General features: G+C 42.4%; 1 protein-coding gene across 1 annotated transcript in view; it reads right to left on the bottom strand.

Moving 5' to 3' along the window:
• LOC117527315 (ankyrin repeat and fibronectin type-III domain-containing protein 1-like) overlaps positions 1-21,703 on the bottom strand; it is a 71,530-nt gene that overhangs the window by 7,888 nt on the left and 41,939 nt on the right. The window contains exons 11-14 of the mRNA XM_034189624.1: positions 21,496-21,615; positions 19,212-19,318; positions 14,725-14,839; positions 3,353-3,519 (exon numbers count right to left, since the gene is read on the bottom strand). Of these exons, the coding sequence (XP_034045515.1) occupies positions 3,353-3,519; positions 14,725-14,839; positions 19,212-19,318; positions 21,496-21,615 (509 nt within the window). The remainder of the gene's footprint in view (positions 1-3,352; positions 3,520-14,724; positions 14,840-19,211; positions 19,319-21,495; positions 21,616-21,703) is intronic.

Genomic DNA, 21,703 nt, shown 5'->3' with positions numbered 1-21,703 from the left:
TTTGAAAATTAAGTAGGCACTTGCCAATATCTTCTTCAAACTGTATGCAAAATTTCAGGACTCTGGAAACCGCAGCATTACAAACATAATATATAAATATGACATAATAACATTCAATGATAATAATAAAATAATATTGATATAGTGCTTTCAAATCCAATATACAAAGTGCTTCCCAAAATAAAATCCAATAAAAAAAACCCAACTCAGGGATTAGAAATATACCAATAAAATTGAAAAAAAAAAAAAAATGTTAAAACTAATGTATGACAGCATTTTTCTTTGCCTCTCACAAGCCTGGAAAAGCTCCTCACCATCTAACCATGTCCTTTAGGTCCTTCAGACTTTTTTCAGTAGAATGGTTCTTGGGAGCATGAGCATTGACTAAAACCTTTTAGCTTCCGCCTTTAAGCATTTTCCTTATTTTGCCTTCAGCTTCTGGAGGGGCTCTGCCCCCCATACTCCCCACCTTTAAGCATTTTGCTTTTTTTGTTTTTCAGCTGACCCCCCCCCCCCCCCCCCCCATTACAGCCCTCTTAACTCCCTGCCACTTTAAGCATTTTTTTTTAAATCTAGATGTAAATTAATTTTCAAAGTTTTCAGCTAGTTGACAGTAGAGCTGTACAATATGGCCAAATTATCATATTTCAATATTGTCAGAAATTGTCATGTAAATGTCACTTATATACATGCTGTCCATATTCTTGAGCTGCTTAGGTGGGTAGGGAGAGTTCCCATGGGATAAAAAGCTTCTTAACCTACCATCCCTGGTTCTCAAGACCAGACACCTAAGTGACTCTACTCTTTTTTTTTTTTTTTTTTAAGATATTTAGATGTACCTTAGTAAACACTAGTAGAGTTCCACCTTAGATTTGGAATGTATAATAGAAGATATACCTTACTGAATTTTCATATCAATATGACTGATTTCACACAAAGTGCAGCAACAGTGAAAATTAAACATTCCTAAACAAAATGGTAATAATATCACACTCATTTTGCACTCATAAGGTTAGGATACTGTGCCCTCCGAAAGTATTGGAACACTTGGATTGGAATTTCACACATTTTAATTTGTTTACACCATTTTAAATACAAAAAAATATAAAAATAAATAAATAAATAAAGAATTAAAATTTCTAAAATTATCTTCCTCAAACTCAAACTGAAAGCAAACCTCTAAAACTTGATAAAACCTGTAAGTAATAATCAGTTTTATTGCCAGTTTTCTTTAGACAAGTCAGGGAATGGAAACATGAACATTTCCAAGTCACTGAATGTGTCAAAAGTTACAAAAGTTTCTTTCACCAAAACATGAAATCTAGGCTTTCATCTCAAATGTAATTTCTGTCAAATTGTAGCTGAACTTTCAGGTCTTCTTTTTAAGAAAATCCTCCTCTACACCACTTCATCGGGAAGCTGGATTTTATATTTTTAATTCATGTATATCAAGTTGTAGATATTTGCTTTCAGTTCGAATTAAGGAAGATAATTTTAGAAAAAAAAATGTATTTGAAACAGAATAAACAAATTAAAATGTGTAAAATACCAAGTGCTTTTGAGAGCAATTGGGAAACACTGAGGAGCAACATCTTACGTCTCATATTTATAGTGCAGCAGATAAGAGAATATTTAGAGTGGAATCCTGCAAATGGTGATACAAGCATCAAATTTGGCACAGATAATCCACAGACATGAATTCTTTAAAAAAAACTCATTGGCTACTTGAATTTTCAATAGGCAGTCAGGTAGGGGTCAATCAGGGGTGGCCAACTTGTTCCAGAAAGAGCCAAGAGAGGGTGCAGGATTTCTTTGCAGCCACTGATTCCACCAGGTGATTTCACTGATTAACTGATTCCATCTGCTCAAAGTGATATTAATCAGTGAAATCACCTGGTGGAATCAGTGGCTGCAAAGAAATCCTGCACCCTCTCTTGGCCCTTTCTGGAACAAGTCGCCCACCCCTGGTCTAAATTAAAACATACTCCAATCATACAGAAAACTGAATTTGATGCTTGTATCACCATATGAAGGATTGTTTCAGTTATCTGCTGCAATAATAAGCCAACAGAACCAGCTGCTGTCTGTTAATTTAAATATGTGTATATAAGGCAACCCGAATTAAAGGAGAAATGCTGCTTTTAACATCCTGGACCTAATTTCTGACATAAAATACGGTCATTTACTCACCAATATAAGTTTGGTGTGATTAGAAGTCCATAGTTCAAACTACATGTTCAGTTCAAATCTGGAGCAAACATTTTTCTTCTTCTGCTAGAGTGGATTAGAACTTTTTGTGGTACACAGCACTAACTACTGGACAGGAGGAACCTAGCAGTCAATGTGACACTGATTTGAAAATGCAGGTCTTTCAACCAGACATGTGGTGCCGTGACATGTCAAGCATCTGTGTCCAATCAGATTTCAGGAGAGTGCAGTGAAACCCCGGGCCTCCGCTCTAGCTCCACCCAAGCCAGGAAGTGTTTGACATTTGAACATTTCCTGTTTCACTGTGACTGATAAATTGGCACTTCCTGTTTGAGTGTGAGCTTGCCACTGAGTTCCCACAAGATTCCATGGGATCTCGTCTGTCAATCCAGGAAGTGCTTGAAATTTGAACATTTCCTATTTTACTGTGGATTTGAAAATTGGCGCTTCCTGTTTAGGATGCCCTGTACCATGAGTGAGCTTTGCGGCACTGCACGATGCTTCGCTCATATTATTATTGAGTAATGATCGGTCTTAGTGTGTCGCATACCCGGCAATAAACCAACAAAGAAATGAGGTTTATAAAGTTGTTTTCTGTTTGTTGAAGTTCGGATACTGCTGCTTCATAAAAAAATAACACAAACTCCCATATCACTCCCCCAGGGGTCTGTAGGAAAGTCAATTTTTAACATCAAGAACAATGTTTGCTGTATTTTTTTTTTTTTTTTAATCAACCATCAATATCTACTTGTGTGTTTGATTTTTTTTTTTACACAACACCACAAGTGAATACAGTGAATTTCTGCAGCTTCCAAACAAATGTCTGAGCTCTGAGCTTTTGTGCAAGCACCTGAACACACCATCAAGGAAACGCCTGCTCACGGTAGATTGTGCTGAAAACAAACTTTTTCAGCATCATAAATCAATATCTCAAACAAGGTTGTGCGCGCAATCTACATTTCAGACAATGATTTTAAGTGAACCCATGGTTGATGGGAAAGTGAGACACATTTCTGAAATGCTAGAAGACGCTCAGGCCAAAAGTATATGTGATTTGTAGCAGAAAATATGAAATATGGAAAACTACCGGTATGAGTTTTCCATTAATTAGTAACTGGTTGTTTATTGTGGGCGTGGCTCTCACCTGGACACGTGTGGATTGTGTCGGACCCGTGTGTGGCAGAGCAGGTTGGGCAGCCTCTGCGGCACCAGGACTCTGATCTGTTCCACCGAGCTGCACAGTTTCAAGATGCCCACGTAGAGGCCTGGCTGGGCCCACCGAACACTGCGCCTGTGGAAGGACAGCTTCTCCTGGGGAACACAGGAAGGAGCCATTGCAAAGATGGGCCGCTTTGGGCAACATGACGAGTAAAAAATACAATAAAATAAAATAAATGGTCAAATCTTGGTTCCAAAATAGCATTCCCTGTTAATCTGTGTGCATGTAAATCCAGCTAATTTATTTATTTATTGAAAATGCCAGGTTGTTTTGCATTTGGATGCACAAATAGACACAATAAGGGCTTCAAGATATACAGATTCCCCTCAAATCCAAACAGAAGAAAATTTGGGAAAATAAAGTCAGCTGTGTGGGATGGAAGCCAACTTCATCGTCAAAGTTTTGAGAGGTAAATTTATTGTTCAGTCCCATGTACAGTAAAACTCACCTAATCCATAAATGGTCTGCATTTATATAGCACTTTTCCATCTGCATCAGACGCTCAAAGCATTTTACAAATAATTTCTCACATTCACCCCAATGTGATACAAGGTATACAAGGTACTCACTACAGACCGGGAGCAACTAGGGCAGGGGTGGCCAGGTTCGGTCCTCGAGAGCCACATTCCTGACACTCTTAGTTGTCTCCCTGCTCCAACACACCTGAATCCAATGAAAGAATCGTTAGCAGACTTTTAATGAGTCTTTCATTGGATTCAGGTGTGTTGGAGCAGGGAGACAACTAAGAGTGTCAGGAATGTGGCTCTCGAGGACCGAACTTGTCCACCCCTGAACTAGGGGATTAAGGAACTTACCCAAGGGCCCTTTCTGGTCAGGCTGGGATTTGAACCGAGGATCGTCTGGTCTCAAGCTCAACACTTTAACCAAGCACTAGACCATCACCTCCCCTAACCGTCATCCTATAAACCAGATATTCGCAGTAACTGGACAAAAAAAGTCCCACAGTTTTTGTATTGTTTACCAGAGCCATGGAAAACCAGCAGAAACCCACACCAATTGCTCATGAGGCAGGCAACCGTATGTTGGAGGGCCCCCAGCAAAAATAAGGGAGGCTGGAGATACAGGCCCAAACAGGAAAAAAAGCCGGAAGCCCACCAGATGGGCGACCGTACAGCAACCTGAGGGACAAGGGAATACCAGGTGGCCAGTCTGGGGTCCCACTGCGGCCTCCAGGAGAATCAGGGGGATGACCACTAAACCCATTGTGGAGCAATGATACCTCTGTGGGCTTACCAGTAACGTGAGCAGGAACATGGAGAGAACTTTTTTTTTTTTTTTTTTTTTTTTTTTTTTTTTTTTACTTCAACGAAGTAAATTCAACTACTGCTGCCTGCAGAATATGCAAAGTGTCGATATCATTCCGAGGAGGATCTACAGCGAGTGAGATTGCATCAGAATTTTGGCTCTCTGTTGGGACTGTTTACACAGAGACTGCTACCTGCTGCTTTGGACTTGAACTAACAGTCTTTTTCAAGACTTTTTTACTTTTTTACCTTTTTACTTTTTTTTACTTTTTTACTGTGCTCCAACGCCTAAGGAAGACCTCTAACGGTCGAAACATCGCGACGGAGCACTTTTATCAGCTAACTTTCATCAGCGTTGGCAAGCTAACTAGCTTGCTAACGCTTTCGTTTTTATTTTTTATTTATTTTTTATTTTTATTTTATTTTAGCACCGTTGTCGTGCATTCGCTGTTGTTGTGCGTTTCCTGTGCTGCTTCATGGCCTGTTTGGTGCCTTGATTGGGGCACTCCTTCTGCTGAATCACCTCTAAATTATTTACACATTATTCACTTTGTGTGTTTTTAGGAATCCACTAGGTTGCGTAGCTACTAGCTCTTAGCCGATTTAGCATGGCGGCTTCTCCTGTCTCTCCCGCACTTTTCTGCTCTGGGTGTGAAATGTTTAGTTATTCCTCGGCCTCCTTTAGCAGTAACGGTACTTGTAATAAGTGCAGCTTATTCGTAGCTTTGGAGGCCAGGCTGGGCGAATTGGAGACTCGGCTCCGCACCGTGGAAAATTCTACAGCTAGCCAGGCCCCTGTAGTCGGTGTGGACCAAGGTAGCTTAGCTGCCGCTAGTTCCCCCCTGGCAGATCCCGGGCAGTCGGGAAAGCAGGCTGACTGGGTGACTGTGAGGAGGAAGCGTAGCCCTAAACAGAAGCCCCGTGTACACCGTCAACCCGTTCGCATCTCTAACCGTTTTTCCCCACTCGACGATACACTCGCCGAGGATCAAACTCTGGTTATTGGCGACTCTGTTTTGAGAAATGTGAAGTTAGCGACACCAGCAACCATTGTCAATTGTCTTCCAGGGGCCAGAGCAGGCGACATCGAAGGACATTTGAAATTGCTGGCTAAGGCTAAGCGTAAATTTGGTAAGATTGTAATTCACGTTGGCAGTAATGACACTCGGTTGCGCCAATCGGAGGTCACTAAAATTAACATTAAATCGGTGTGTAACTTTGCAAAAACAATGTCGGACTCTGTTGTTTTCTCTGGGCCCCTCCCCAATCAGACCGGGAGTGACATGTTTAGCCGCATGTTCTCCTTGAATTGCTGGCTGTCTGAGTGGTGTCCAAAAAATGAGGTGGGCTTCACTGATAATTGGCAAAGCTTCTGGGGAAAACCTGGTCTTGTTAGGAGAGACGGCATCCATCCCACTTTAGATGGAGCAGCTCTCATTTCTAGAAATCTGGCCAATTTTCTTGGATCCTCCAAACTGTGACTGTCCAGCGTTGGGACCAGGAGGCAGAGCTGTGGTCTTGTACACCTCTCTGCAGCTTCTCTCCCCCTGCCATCCCCTCATTACCCCATCCCCGTAGAGACGGTGCCTGCTCCCAGACCACCAATAACCAGCAAAAATCTATTTAAGCATAAAAATTCAAAAAGAAAAAATAATTGCACCACAGACTAAAACAGTTAAATGTGGTCTATTAAACATTAGGTCTCTCTCTTCTAAGTCCCTGTTGGTAAATGATATAATAATTGATCAACGTATTGATTTATTCTGCCTAACAGAAACCTGGTTACAGCAGGATGAATATGTTAGTTTAAATGAGTCAACACCCCCGAGTCACACTAACTGTCAGAATGCTCGTAGCACGGGCCGGGGCGGAGGATTAGCAGCAATCTTCCATTCCAGCTTATTAATTAATCAAAAACCTAGACAGAGCTTTAATTCATTTGAAAGCTTGACTCTTAGTCTTGTCCATCCAAATTGGAAGTCCCAAAAACCAATTTTATTTATTATCTATCGTCCACCTGGTCGTTACTGTGAGTTTCTCTGTGAATTTTCAGACCTTTTGTCTGACTTAGTGCTTAGCTCAGATAAGATAATTATAGTGGGCGATTTTAACATCCACACAGATGCTGAGAATGACAGCCTCAACACTGCATTTAATCTATTATTAGACTCTATCGGCTTTGCTCAAAAAGTAAATGAGTCCACCCACCACTTTAATCATATTTTAGATCTTGTTCTGACTTATGGTATGGAAATAGAAGACTTAACAGTATTCCCTGAAAACTCCCTTCTGTCTGATCATTTTTTAATATCATTTACATTTACCCTGATGGACTACCCTGCAGTGGGGAATAAGTTTCATTACACTAGAAGTCTTTCAGAAAGCGCTGTAACTAGGTTTAAGGATATGATTCCTTCTTTATGTTCTCTAATGTCATATACCAACACAGAGGAGAGTAGCTACCTAAACTCTGTAAGGGAGTCAGAGTATCTCGTCAATAGTTTTACATCCTCATTGAAGACAACTTTGGATGCTGTAGCTCCTCTGAAAAAGAGAGCTTTAAATCAGAAGTGTCTGACTCCGTGGTATAACTCACAAACTCGTAGCTTAAAGCAGATAACCCGTAAGTTGGAGAGGAAATGGCGTCTCACTAATTTAGAAGATCTTCACTTAGCCTGGAAAAAGAGTTTGTTGCTCTATAAAAAAGCCCTCCGTAAAGCTAGGACATCTTTCTACTCATCACTAATTGAAGAAAATAAGAACAACCCCAGGTTTCTTTTCAGCACTGTAGCCAGGCTGACAAAGAGTCAGAGCTCTATTGAGCTGAGTATTCCATTAACTTTAACTAGTAATGACTTCATGACTTTCTTTGCTAACAAAATTTTGACTATTAGAGAAAAAATTACTCAACCATCCCAAAGATGTATCGTTATCTTTGGCTGCTTTCAGTGATGCCGGTATTTGGTTAGACTCTTTCTCTCCGATTGTTCTGTCTGAGTTATTTTCATTAGTTACTTCATCCAAACCATCAACATGCTTATTAGACCCCATTCCTGCCAGGCTGCTCAAGGAAGTCCTACCATTATTTAATGCTTCAATCTTAAATATGATCAATCTATCTTTGTTAGTTGGTTATGTACCACAGGCCTTTAAGGTGGCAGTAATTAAACCATTACTTAAAAAGCCATCACTTGACCCAGCTATCTTAGCTAATTATAGGCCAATCTCCAACCTTCCTTTTCTCTCAAAGATTCTTGAGAGGGTAGTTGTAAAACAGCTAACTGATCACCTGCAGAGGAATGGTCTATTTGAAGAGTTTCAGTCAGGTTTTAGAATTCATCATAGTACAGAAACAGCATTAGTGAAGGTTACAAATGATCTTCTTATGGCTTCGGACAGTGGACTTATCTCTGTGCTTGTTCTGTTGGACCTCAGTGCTGCTTTTGATACTGTTGACCATAAAATTTTATTACAGAGATTAGAGCATGTCATAGGTATTAAAGGCACTGCGCTGCGGTGGTTTGAATCATATTTGTCTAATAGATTACAGTTTGTTCATGTAAATGGGGAATCTTCTTCACAGACTAAAGTTAATTATGGAGTTCCACAAGGTTCTGTGCTAGGACCAATTTTATTCACTTTATACATGCTTCCCTTAGGCAGTATTATTAGACGGTATTGCTTAAATTTTCATTGTTACGCAGATGATACCCAGCTTTATCTATCCATGAAGCCAGAGGATACACACCAATTAGCTAAACTGCAGGATTGTCTTACAGACATAAAGACATGGATGACCTCTAATTTCCTGCTTTTAAACTCAGATAAAACTGAAGTTATTGTACTTGGCCCCACAAATCTTAGAAGCATGGTGTCTAACCAGATCGTTACTCTGGATGGCATTTCCCTGATCTCTAGTAATACTGTGAGAAATCTTGGAGTCATTTTTGATCAGGATATGTCATTCAAAGCGCATATTAAACAAATATGTAGGACTGCCTTTTTGCATTTACGCAATATCTCTAAAATCAGAAAGGTCTTGTCTCAGAGTGATGCTGAAAAACTAATTCATGCACTTATTTCCTCTAGGCTGGACTATTGTAATTCATTATTATCAGGTTGTCCTAAAAGTTCCCTAAAAAGCCTTCAGTTGGTTCAGAATGCTGCAGCTAGAGTACTGACGGGGACTAGCAGGAGAGAGCATATCTCACCCGTGTTGGCCTCTCTTCATTGGCTTCCTGTTAATTCTAGAATAGAATTTAAAATTCTTCTTCTTACTTATAAGGTTTTGAATAATCAGGTCCCATCTTATCTTAGGGACCTCGTAGTACCATATTACCCCATTAGAGCGCTTCGCTCTCAGACTGCGGGCTTACTTGTAGTTCCTAGGGTTTGTAAGAGTAGAATGGGAGGCAGAGCCTTCAGCTTTCAGGCTCCTCTCCTGTGGAACCAGCTCCCAATTCAGATCAGGGAGACAGATACCCTCTCTACTTTTAAGATTAGGCTTAAAACTTTCCTTTTCGCTAAGGCTTATAGTTAGGGCTGGATCGGGTGACCCTGGACCATCCCTTGGTTATGCTGCTTTAGACGTAGACTGTGGGGGGGTTCCCATGATGCACTGTTTCTTTCTCTTTTTGCTCCATATGCATCACTCTGCATTTAATCATTAGTGATCGATCTCTGCCCCCCTTCACGGCATGTCTTTTTCCTGGTTCTTTCCCTCAGCCCCAACCAGTCTCAGCAGAAGACTGCCCCTCCCTGAGCCTGGTTCTGCTGGAGGTTTCTTCCTGTTAAAAGGGAGTTTTTCCTTCCCACTGTGGCCAAGTGCTTGCTCATAGGGGGTCGTTTTGACCGTTGGGGTTTTTCATAATTATTGTATGGCCTTGCCTTACAATATGGAGCGCCTTGGGGCAACTGTTTGTTGTGATTTGGCGCTATATAAGAAAAAAGTTGATTGATTGATTGAACCTGGGATAGACGCGGGATAAGTTATGGAAACACCATCAACACTTTCTGGGGAAATGGGTCTATGGAATAGCAAAGGGCACCACGACCCAAGGAACTTGACAATACTTCCAAGATAATGAAACGGCATCACAGGAACTGGGAAGGTGATTAACCAAACCGGTGTAAGAAAAACAGCACCAAGGGAAACCAACCCACCCACAAAATCCATTGGGGAATGGAAAAACCGATGACATTAACAGGAAACCTAACCCACGGAAACGTTAAATAAACTAAATGTGAGAACCAAAAAGAAGGCCAAATCTGAAGACAAATAATGAAACAGACCAATGAGTAAATAAACAAACAAATGGCAAACCAGGCTGAGGGATAATCTTGCTTTGTCAAGAAATGAGAAAAAGAAATAAGCCAACAAAGTGAACGGCGAAAGGAGTCAAAAAATGATTTAGTAACATGGCACTGAGAGGAGCTGAAGTGCATGATAATGGACTGAAAGAAACAAAAAACTTCATGAAACGGACGGAGAAAGTCGACAAAAAGGAACAAACCAACAAAAAAACTAAAGAATAACCATCTGTTTTAGCAAAGCTTGCAAACTGTGAAAAAAACAGTGGAATATATTCAGGACATAATCAAAAATAAAGGTTTTCAAAAAGGAGTTAGGTGAGAAATGAGTCAACCCACAAAATGGGAGGTGGATCTGTTTCAAACTAAAATGTGAACATAGCATAATACTGAAAAACAAAGTAAAAGGAATTATTAGCACCCCCTTAGTGACCACAAACTGAGAAAACTCAAACGTACATTGACTGGAGAGACTAAACCGATTTCCAGGCAGACATGACATGAGGAGAGCTACGTACTGAAACATTACTAAGCAAAGAATTAACAAAAGGGTCCTACCAGCAGTGTCTTCAGCATTCCTTTTCAGGAAAGGTACTGTCAGTCGAGTGGTCAGAGCAGGTGCTGGTGACTCGGGAAACGAGTGCAATCTGGATGTTTGCGGCGGCGTGCGCGCCATCGAGCACTGTAGTATGGAGTCTTCCTCCAGTTTAGTAGGTGGAGGCGAACTGGAGGGTGATTCTTCGGGAGTGGACCCAGCTGTGGGTCGAGGTGAGGTGAACGTCATTAGAGTTCTGACTGGTGGTTTGGTCGATAAGGCTTCTGCTAATGAGCTGGCGGGAAGCGCTGGTGAAAACAGCTGTTCTGCGCCTTGTGGCGAGCATGCAGCACGATCAATGGCTGAAGGCTCAGGCAGAGAGAGATCCGCTTTAGCGTTTTGTGGTGGCATGATGATCTCTACAGAAGCTTCAGACTGCGAGGATGTCTCCACTTGGTCTGGAGATGGGCACGCAGAGGAATTCCCCATAGGTGCCGCCAAACGCGAAGGTGATGCTGATCTTCCCGATGGCTCCAATGACATCATCATCATGGAGAAGTCGGGCAAAGGTCGCGCTTCAGACTAAGCAGCATGGATGCAAGCGGGATTCTGATGCAGTACTTTAGGTGTGCAGATCATCCTCGGGGCAGGAACTGGAGTATGACGAGGCATAGGCGGAGTCGGAATTGCAACCGGCCGATGCGCCTGTGCTTCCGACTGATGTGGCCCGGCTGGCGGTCGTGGGAATATGCATCGTGGCGCCGGAATAGGCAGCTGGCTGGGCATAGTTGGTGTTGCTACAGGTGACAGCCGAGGTTCAGATGCTGACGAACCATGAAATGAGACAGCTGCGTCTGAGAGGGTGATGAAAAGAGGCGGGGTTGAGCATGCCTCACGTAGATCCGATTCAAACAAAAAATCCATTGGATCTTCAATATACTGTGGAAGCTGATCTTTCAAAGACAGTTTTAATGTTCAATAATTCTGGATAAGCAGACACTATATCAGGCTCCGCCTGCAATATTTGATCTACTGCCTCGAACACCTGTTGCCTGTGCCACTGATCAGGATGATCCAAAAATTCAAAATATAAATCCTGAATCTTGAAAAACACTGTGGCAGTGGTCTGGAGTGCCTGTGCTTCAGTGTCTGAAGACATGTCCTCGTCAACATCCTCGCTAATGTCCTCCCACTCAGAGTCGCTGTCTGACAACAGAAGACTGGACGGCAGGTGTCGTTCGGGTTGGTCGATCCAAGCTGGGAGTCTCTCAGCGGCAAATAACTCATCCAGACTTTCCAGGTCTGGGAAAAATTGATACAGCCAAGTGTTGGCTTCAACAAGGTTCCAAGCACTATCAAGATAATCAAACGTCTTCTTTGGTGTGAAACAGGAGCGAAAACAATCAAAAAAGAAGCCAATTTCTGAAAAAATGTCCTTAATGGCAGCTAAGTCTGCTGCTGTGATGACAGGAAGTGAGCTCGCTGTGTCCATGTTTGGCCAGATTGTTCTATCAGGCATGGCACAAACTGGGTGGACACAAATGCAATCTCACACGACTGATAGAGTTCAAAAGGTTTAATAAGAGAAACAGGCAGGTGGTCGGTACACGGGAGTCCAGCAGCGAAGAAAAGGTATCAGAATGGCGAGAGGCTGAGACATAGTTCAAAAACAGGCACAGGTCAAAAAACACGGTGTATAGGCTATCAGAGGCAAAGCTGCAACAAGGTCAACAAACAAGGCAGAGTCAGAATACAGATAGGCAAAAACTGAGCAACGAACTGGCCTGGAGAGTGTACAGAGACAACAATCTGGCGGTGAGCTGTGAGACTGTGGAGGCTTAAATAACAGGTGGTGTAAACAAAGTGCATGTGCAGACTGATTAGGTAACAAGGTGCATGTGTGGAGGGAAGATTCTAGAAAGGGGGTGTGGCTAGTGGACAAAGATTAAACACTGTGCAAGATAGTGAAGGAAGGGAAACAGAGTGGAGTGATGTAATAGACAAAGACACATGAGCTGGTGGCAAGAGTGTGAGTGAAAGATACGAGGCAGGTACAGTGATGTGAAGTGAACCAAAACAGATGGGCGTGAGGGCAAACAGAACAGAGATCAAACAGAAACAGAGGACTAAGAATAGAGCATGAAGAGCAACTAAGAACAGAATAAAATACCATAATGAACAAGACCAGAACTAAGCATGAACATGAGAACAAAAAGCGAACCAGTAGATAACATAGAAGATAAATTACATAAGAACTGAATCGGACAATAAACAAACACTAAGACAAACTGAACTGGAGCTGACTATGATTGAAGAATACAAGCAGATGACAAAACAAATAAAGACTAATAATTAACAGAAAACAAAACCTGACACTACTGCATAACTGATAACACAAATGAGATGATAAACAGAGAATAAACAAACCTAGAAACTACAGAATAAATGATAACCAAAGAATGAATCTGTGATGAAAATGTAACAAGGAAAAAGCAATAAATAACTGAATGACTAACTAAATGATAAGATAAAGAATAAAACCAGTAACTAAATAGTAAACAAAGCAAAGCAATAAACACAACCAAACAGACTAACATGATCAAGTACAAACTAATGAAAGGAAAAACCACAACACCCACGCAAAGAGTGAAGCCCTAACCCCTGAGCTGGGGCTGCACATTACAGACTTAACCGTTCCAAACTGTACCATACTGTGCATTACTGACCTGGACTGTTCGGTGGAAACGAGGCTAAAGTCTCCTGTCCTGACTTCCAAATTGTACAAGTTCCACATGATGGTCAGTAAGACCATCTGATCATGGTGTCACGTTTGTGTCGCTTGGTTCTGTCAATTGTACGTTCACATTTAATGATTTGGTAAACATCCACGTCACTAACGCAAATGGCTGGGAGCTGGTCTCATGTCCATATCAGCTCTCCTGTTAAGATCACAAACAAGCTCTTCCATTGTCTTCCACCATTGTCTCTGTCTGTCCAACTGATCATGGTCACACTTACAAACACACAGGTAAACTTGTACTGCTTTCTCTGTGAGACTCACTAGCTCCCAACATAGCTTTGCCCATCATGGGAGAGACGACATTTCATCTCTGTGACAGCAGTACAACCACGTCCCGTTCCACGCTTTCAGGACTTCAACACACTTTGTTAGATTTCTGCTGGCCACATGAGTGGAAGGGATAGCATTCTCATTTAGATCCATATTTTGAAGCCCACTTCTCACATTGTGCAGGCTGCCTTTCTGCAGTCTTTCCGGGAGGTGCATAGAAAATGCTCCTGCTTTTCCCTCAAAAATTTTATCCTTGGACAACTGTGCACCTAATAGCTATCAGAAATGGTGTTGCTGGACCCTCCCCCAACACACATTCACCATTTCGATGTATTCAATGTGAAGCCTCACCAAAAACCCCTAATTCCAAATGTAAAAAAATTACACTCTTCCCCTCCGTTTCAATACCCCAACTGAAATGGCTCTGGAGGGAGGTCCCTAAGGTGATGTCATGCAAATCAACATGTCCCGCAGGCTAACAAATCTGAGTGTTTCAAAACAGCAGATGAAATCAGGTTAAATTTCCCATGTTTATGGCTTAATATCTCAAGGCACATAGCACCAAATATAAAACACAATACAACACACACACACACACACACACACACACACACACACACACACACACACACACACACACACACACACACACACACACACACACACACCTTCAACCGCTTAGTCCAATTAAGGGTCGTGGGCGGCTGGAGCTTATCCCAGTAGTCATAGAGTGTGAGGCAGGGTACACCCAGGACAGGACGCCAGTCTGTCACAGAGCCACAAACAAACACATACACACCCACAGACACACCTACGGACAATTTAAAGATTCCAATCCACCTAACCCGCATGTCTTTGGATGTGTGAGGAAACCAAAGGAAACCCACGCAAACACGGGGAGAACATGCAAACTCCACACAGAAAGGCCACAGGCAGGAATTGAACCCATGACCTTCTAGCTGTGAGGCAGCAGTGCTAACCACTAATCCACCGTGCTGCCCCACAATACAACAATATTTTCATAATTCTTTATGTATTCTGAACAGTCAGCTCATATGACATTTCATTTACAAAATATATGCACTTTAAACTCTCTGTTTCACAAGTCCAAACTCACCTTGAGCTGCTCATACAGAGTGTCCATGGCAGTGGGTTCTGGCAAGAGAGGAATTCTGCTGCGGTTCTTTTCTAAGCGGCTCAGGGGTATCCAGTGCAACGGAAGATCAGGAGGGCTTAAAGAAGAGAAAATGAGCCAGTTCTTTGATTTATTCACATCCATATCCAAATACTCTGTGTGTGTGTGTGTGTTATCCCCAGCTTCACTTCTGTATGATGCACGTCTTTTAAATTTTGGGCACAGCTGTTGTCCAGTGCATATTTACCATAATTTCCATAAAATTAAAGGACAGACATCTTTCTATGCATATCATGGTTTTCTCTAATAACCCAACCCCCAAGAGATGGCAGATATTTTAAAAAGTAGAACTGTAGTGGAACTGTAGTGTTTTTGTTGTGTATTTTAAGGTGTTCATGAGAATATCTTCCAATGTCAGCCAATTGTTTAAAAAATGAGTGGCTGCTTTATCATGAGAAGAAGTAGTCCTATATAGGCCTGAGGCCCCTTGGAGCTGGTGCGTATCCCTTGCATACTGTAATGACTCTACCGGATAGGGTGCCAGTCCATCACAGCTTACTTCCCCAACCAAGAATGGACCTATTTACAGCTGGGTGAACTGGGACAATGCAAATTAAGTGTCTTGCCCAAGGATACACACAGCATGACCGGGAATCAAAACAAGGCCTACATATTTGTAATCGATCTCCTATCCCACTGAGCTTGCCTGGTCTTAGCTTTATCAAGCCCCACCATAAAATTTAACAGCCAGAAATTTAACATATCAAGTCAAGTCTGGAAACATACACTGGTGCAGTACTTCACTGCTTCCAGCACACCATGGAACTGCCTCAGGTCCTTAACAGTAAACACCCAGATAGACACCCAGTCCATCCCCACCTTTCAAAAGTAACCATCTGTCTGCCTTAACCAGATGAAATATGGGCATCCCCTTGGCCTTCGCCAGCCTCTGGGGTCCTCAACACTCAGTCACTTACATGCTGGATCATGCACAGAGAAACACACTACATAGCCAATATATATCAAAGACTGTGGTCAGCTAGGGGTAGTATCTCCCTGGATGCAACTGTTGGAGAGCAGTTGGAGATGTAAATTAGCAACCAAACACGCAAACGAGCAGAGCAAAACAATGCAAAACAGTTTTGCAGTTGGTATGTCACTGAAGTGGGGCAGCACGGTGGCTTAGTGGTTAGCACTGTTACCTCACAGCGAGAAGGTTGTGGGTTCAATTCCCGTGGCCTTTCTGTGTGGAGTTTGCATGTTCTCCCCATGTTTGCGTGGGTTTTCCTCCGGGTGCTCTGGTTTTCTCCCACATCCAAAGACATGCGGGTTAGGCTTTACATTGTCCTTAGGTGTGTGTGGGTGTGTCTGTGTTTGTCTATTTGTGGCCCTGCGACAGACTGGCGTCCTGTCCTGGGTGTACCCTGCCTCGCGCCCTATGACTGCTGGGATAGGCTCCAGCCCCCCGCGACCCTTAATTGGACTAAGCGGTAGAAGATGAATGAATGAAAGAATGAATGTCACTGAAGTGGCCACTCACAGCTGAAACGATGACATACTTGCACACAAAGTGTTCAGATCTTATTATCCTGCTATTATAGATTGTGGAAATTCGTCCCACTGTTCCCAGTCAGGGCAAAATAAAATAAAAATAAATATTAATTAATAAAAAATAAATAAAAATAATAATAATGTCTAGTGTAGCTCCACGGAGGTGGAGAGTGGGGGTGCTGGAACATACAGAGCACTCAACGACTTGCAGAATGATGTCCCTCCTCTCCCCTATACAATTTTTCAGTTTCAATTTATTTAATTTTATATAGCGCCAAATCATAAAGCTGCCTCAAGGTGCTTCACACAGGCAAGGTCTAACCTTACCAAGCCCTAGAGCAAGCACACAGGTGACAGTGGTAAGGAAAAACTCCCTCTGATGATATTGAGGAAGAAGCCTCAAGCAGACCAGACTCAGAGGGGTGACCCATTGCTTAGGCCATTTTAACAGTTCCAAGGTTTTTAGAAAGCTTTACAACGGTGGAGAAACAGAAAACAAGAAATCAAAACAACATGACAACAACATAATAAAAAAAGAATATGTATTTGATGAGAAGTCCACGCAGGCGATTATTCCATAGGCAGGGGTCATCCAGCATTCCTCATGCTGTCAGTGGGCCTGTTCCTGTAGCAATGTCCATTCCAAATGCGGACTGCAGTATGCCAGACCAGTTTCAGGCATAGAAGCTCACTGTCAGTCCGGCACCCTGTCTTCAGTATCCGTCCCGCTATTCCATGCCTCGGACAGAGCAGAATCAGTCAGCCAGAAGAACTACACCTAAGGTGTAATTCATCAGCAGTAAATTGACAGGAAGGCAGAGAAAATGCTAAGGTGATCTAGCCCTAAGCTTCACTAACAGACCCAGAATTTAGATAATGTTGAGGCTAAGACCTGTTTCATTACTAATAAATGAATTTAAACGGATAAGAAGCATAGTTCCATCTATGCCAGTATGTTAGCCATACGAAAGGGAGAATAAATGCATCTTAAGTCTCGACATGAATGTCTCTACAGAATCAGACCATTTTATCTCGATAGGGAGATCATTCCATAAAACAGGTGCACGATGAGAGAAGGCTCTGTGACCCGCAGATTTTTATTCACTCTGGGGACACAAAGTAGTCCTGCGCCCTGAGAAAGCAGAGGCTGGGCAGGTACATAGGGTTTAATTAAGTCAGCTAAATATGGAGGTGCACGCCATGAATAATTTTATATGTTAATAGCAGAACATTAAAATATGACCTCACAGAGACAAGAAGCCAGTGAAGAGATGCCAACTTTCTGATTCCCATCAAGAGTCTGGCAGCAGCATTTTGAACCAATTGGAGATCCCTAATTGCTGGACTGTGGTAGACCAGAAAATAGAACATTGCAGTAGTCCAGTCTAGAAGAGACAAATCCATGAATCAGGGTCTCTGCATCAGCCATAGACAGGATGGGACGAATCTTCACTATATTTTGCAGGTGGAAGAAAGCAGTCTTCGTAATATCTCTAATGTGTAGTTCAAAGGACAACGTGGGATTAAAAATCAACCCAAGGTTCCTCACTTTGTCAATGTGATGTATGACAAGTCTACAATCACTGCTTATATGATCCCTTTGTTCTTGGCACTGAGATCCGTGTGCAGCACTCACCCATGCACTGCAGCGCTTCAGGGGTGTGCGTCCTTTGATTTGATTTGATTTATTTGGCAATAACACTGTAAGTCCCTTCAGCTGTTCCCTTGTTTTTTCATTTGGGATCCCCACAGCAAATCTGAGATGTCCTCCTGCTCTGTCCTCCTGCATTTTGGCTTTGATGGACAAAGGACATTACATTTCCACATTACGGCATTTAGGAGAAAGATTTTCCCATCTTAAAGATGTGGTGCTGTGGGAGCTGGCTTTGAAAGGAGTGCCATTTAATGAAAGCATGATGCCATATTTCCTCCCTGACCGTGCATCGTCCCCACAGCGGGAACATCAAAGAACTCCCACTGAACGTCCTCAGAGAGAGAGAGAGAGAGAGAGAAAGGGGGGGACAGAGAGAGAGAAAGAAACAGCACGCCAGATAAAAGATTAAAAACGACATAGTGCTGTGTGCTCTGCTCCTGCAGAATTGTGCTACTCAATCAAAAAAAAGAAAAGAGAAAAAAGAAAAGAATTCCAGAAAGCTCGGACAGGAGTCCTGAGGTCCACTGCAACTGTGGCCTGGCTAGCAGCAGGTCTTCCAGAAGCAGCTGTTCCTCTCCGATCATCTCTGCTATTTTAGCATGCTTTCCAGCAGCTTGTGCGTGTGCTCCCCCCACAGTTCTCTCATGTTGGGAGTCCCAGCCAGTACATTCAGTGGGTCGCATGACACAAGCGATGGTTCTGGGAGCATACTCAGAGGAGCCTTGTCACCTTGCCAACTTTGAACAGATCAAAATCAAGGTGCAATACTGGTGATGCCCTGCGAGTGAGGTGAAGGAAGAGGGCCACCTAGCGAACATCGCGCAAAATCAGGCTGTCGCAGCCAATGAGATAGTACCCTAAGCAACAACTACCTGAGCTGATCTACTCTAAGGACAAATGGAAATGTAGTATGTTGGATCCTGAGGCCTAGGATTGGGAAACACTTCTCTATAAGCTCTTCTGTTAATCTCAAAGGCCAAGGACAGAGACATTCATCTCACTGCAGAAATAAGTAACTGACTCTTTGCTGCTTTTGCTGCACACAGATACACTCTAGTAAGTCACTGAAAGCAGGATATTCATCTTGATGCAGGACAATTATAAACCGAAACACTCAGATCCAATTTTAAACTAAATTTTGTGAAAATCATGAATATGATTACCACAAGCATTTAAACAGAAGGCAGAGCCTAAAACCCCATGTGTCCCTTGCTGGAGAGTAAATTTCCCCATACAGTTTAGCAAAGTTATGAAGTTTTCTGACCTGGGAGGGTTTGAGAACTCCTTCAAAGTCACCAGCAGTATGTTTCCTTGTCTGTCTTTCAGTGGCTCATAATACACTTGGCCCAGGTCCACTGTATCCAGTGAAGACTAAAAAATGTAGAAGAAAGTAGAGACAAAGGACTGAAAAAATGAGGTTGACTAAATATGTGGATATTAAGGATAAACACAGTGAAATACAGTTGCTACAGCAGAGACAGGGATGTGAGGTGGCTGTGGGAGGAGAGAGTAGGTGGAAGCAGAGATATGTAAAGATGCAATTAAAATAACAAATATAGCCACAAGCGACGATTGTCGGGGTCCAAAACCAGGGTCCTGTTCGTGCATTTCTACCCGCGCAAGTAAAGGCTGTTGCAGTTCTCCCCCTGTCCCCTGAACTCAGATGACCTGTCTGTGTACCCTAAAACAATTTAATTACTGGGTGCCAGTCATTTGGTGTTTCGCAGCTGTGAATCTCGCACTGTCTCACGGCCTGTGACTCATACAAGAGGCCAGTTTTAGCAGAGTTCTGGTGTCAGAAGCTCACCACTCACAGTGTAAACACATCTCGTGAAGTATGGACAATAGACAATATCTGGGCTCAGAAGAAGTCCATCACAGGTGCTACACCTCCTCTAGATAACCCTCTGAACTTGGGAGAACATATCATCATAACAATCACCCATGAACTCGCTAAATCAATGACATCCACATCCTCACTTTGCCATTGTTTACATGCGCTGTGAGATGGCAGAACTCTGCTGGCACCGCGGTACATTCTAGGAAGCGTAGGGGGCCGCCAAGGGAATTATGGGAAATGCTGAAGTACCGAATAGTAGGCATTCTGCAAAAACTCCTATCAGGATAGATGGCATTCTACAAAAAGTCCCATCAGGTCTTTGTAGAATGCCATCCTGATCATGACCCCCAAGTTTGACTTCAAAAGAGTAATTTCTTCATGAGCTAGACCACATTTAGTGAATTAGGCCACACCCACTCACTCAACTTTGGGAGACAATAACAACAGAACGGAAAGAAAGATGAAAAAGCCATGTCATAGGTTTTGTGCGGCTCGGTCCAAACATTGTATGTGCCATATGTAGATTGAACGCAAATTGTAGGAGTAGCGAAAAAAAACAGATTTGCAAACAATTCAAAATGGCGGAAAAACTATCTAGGCGCAAATGGACATGGCCTATCCAGACAGATGCAGAAGACCCCAAGGAATCCAACAAAAAAGTGTGATTGTACAACTCATGGTTCAGAAGTTATTAGGCAAAACATACAACCCCTGGCAAAAATTATGGAATCACCGGCCTCGGAGGATGTTCATTCTGTTGTTTAATTTTGTAGAAAAAAATGCAGATCACAGACATGACACAAAACTAAAGTCATTTCAAATGGCAACTTTCTGGCTTTAAGAAACACTGTAAGAAATCAGGGAAAAAAATTGTGGCAGTCAGTAACGGTTAACGGTAACAGTGTTTGTCTTTAACAACCTTCCCATGTTGTTTGTATTTGGTCCAGAGTTTAGACACAGCTGACTGTGAACAACCAACATCTTTTGCAACATTGCGTGATGATTTACCCTCTTTTAAGAGTTTGATAATCCTCTCCTTTGTTTCAATTGACATCTCGTGTTGGAGCCATGATTCATGTCAGTCCACTTGGTGCAACAGCTCTCCAAGGTGTGATCACTCCTTTTTAGATGCAGACTAACGAGCAGATCTGATTTGATGCAGGTGTTAGTTTTGGGGATGAAAATTTACAGGGTGATTCCATAATTTATTCCTCAGAATTGAGTAAGTCCATATTTTTTTCCTCTGCTTGGTCTAAAAAAGTGACCGTTACTGACTGCCACAACTTTTTTTCTTGATTTCTTATAGTGTTTCTTACAGCCAGAAAGTTGCCATTTGAAATGACTTTAGTTTTGTGTCATGTCTGTGATCTGCATTTTTTCTACAAAATTAAACAACTGAATGAACATCCTCCGAGGCCGGTGATTCCATAATTATTGCCAGGGGTTGTAAAAGTGGCTATTATAGCGCCACCATGTTGACAATTATGGTGATTTTTTTTTTTTTAATCTGAGTAGCAGTGGTGATATTGGACATTCTTGCTGAATTTGGTTTTTCTAACCCTTGCAGTTTCTGACCCCCAGACACTTTTATGGGAGAAAAAGAATAATAATAAATTCTTACAATTTCAATAGGGGTCTTCACCCCTTCGGGGTTTGGACTCCTAATTAAACCATGTTTACTGCGTCTTTTATCTGCTTAAATCCCTACCTGCAGCTGGGAAATAGCTTTTAAAATGTTCTGCCTGTTCTGGAGGAGGGATGATGAAGACGAATGAGCAGAGGCGAGGGCCTGCTGGAGCCAGGGCACTTGCTGCCAGGCACATGACAGCTACCACAAAGAAAAGAAATTTATTTTAAATTTACAACTCGCGTAAACAATGCAAAAACCTCAACTAGTTAATTTGTAGAATTAATAT

The sequence above is a fragment of the Thalassophryne amazonica genome, chromosome 16 (assembly GCF_902500255.1).
Source record: "Thalassophryne amazonica chromosome 16, fThaAma1.1, whole genome shotgun sequence".
Taxonomy (NCBI): domain Eukaryota; kingdom Metazoa; phylum Chordata; class Actinopteri; order Batrachoidiformes; family Batrachoididae; genus Thalassophryne; species Thalassophryne amazonica.
This window is presented reverse-complemented; position numbering and strand designations above follow the sequence as displayed.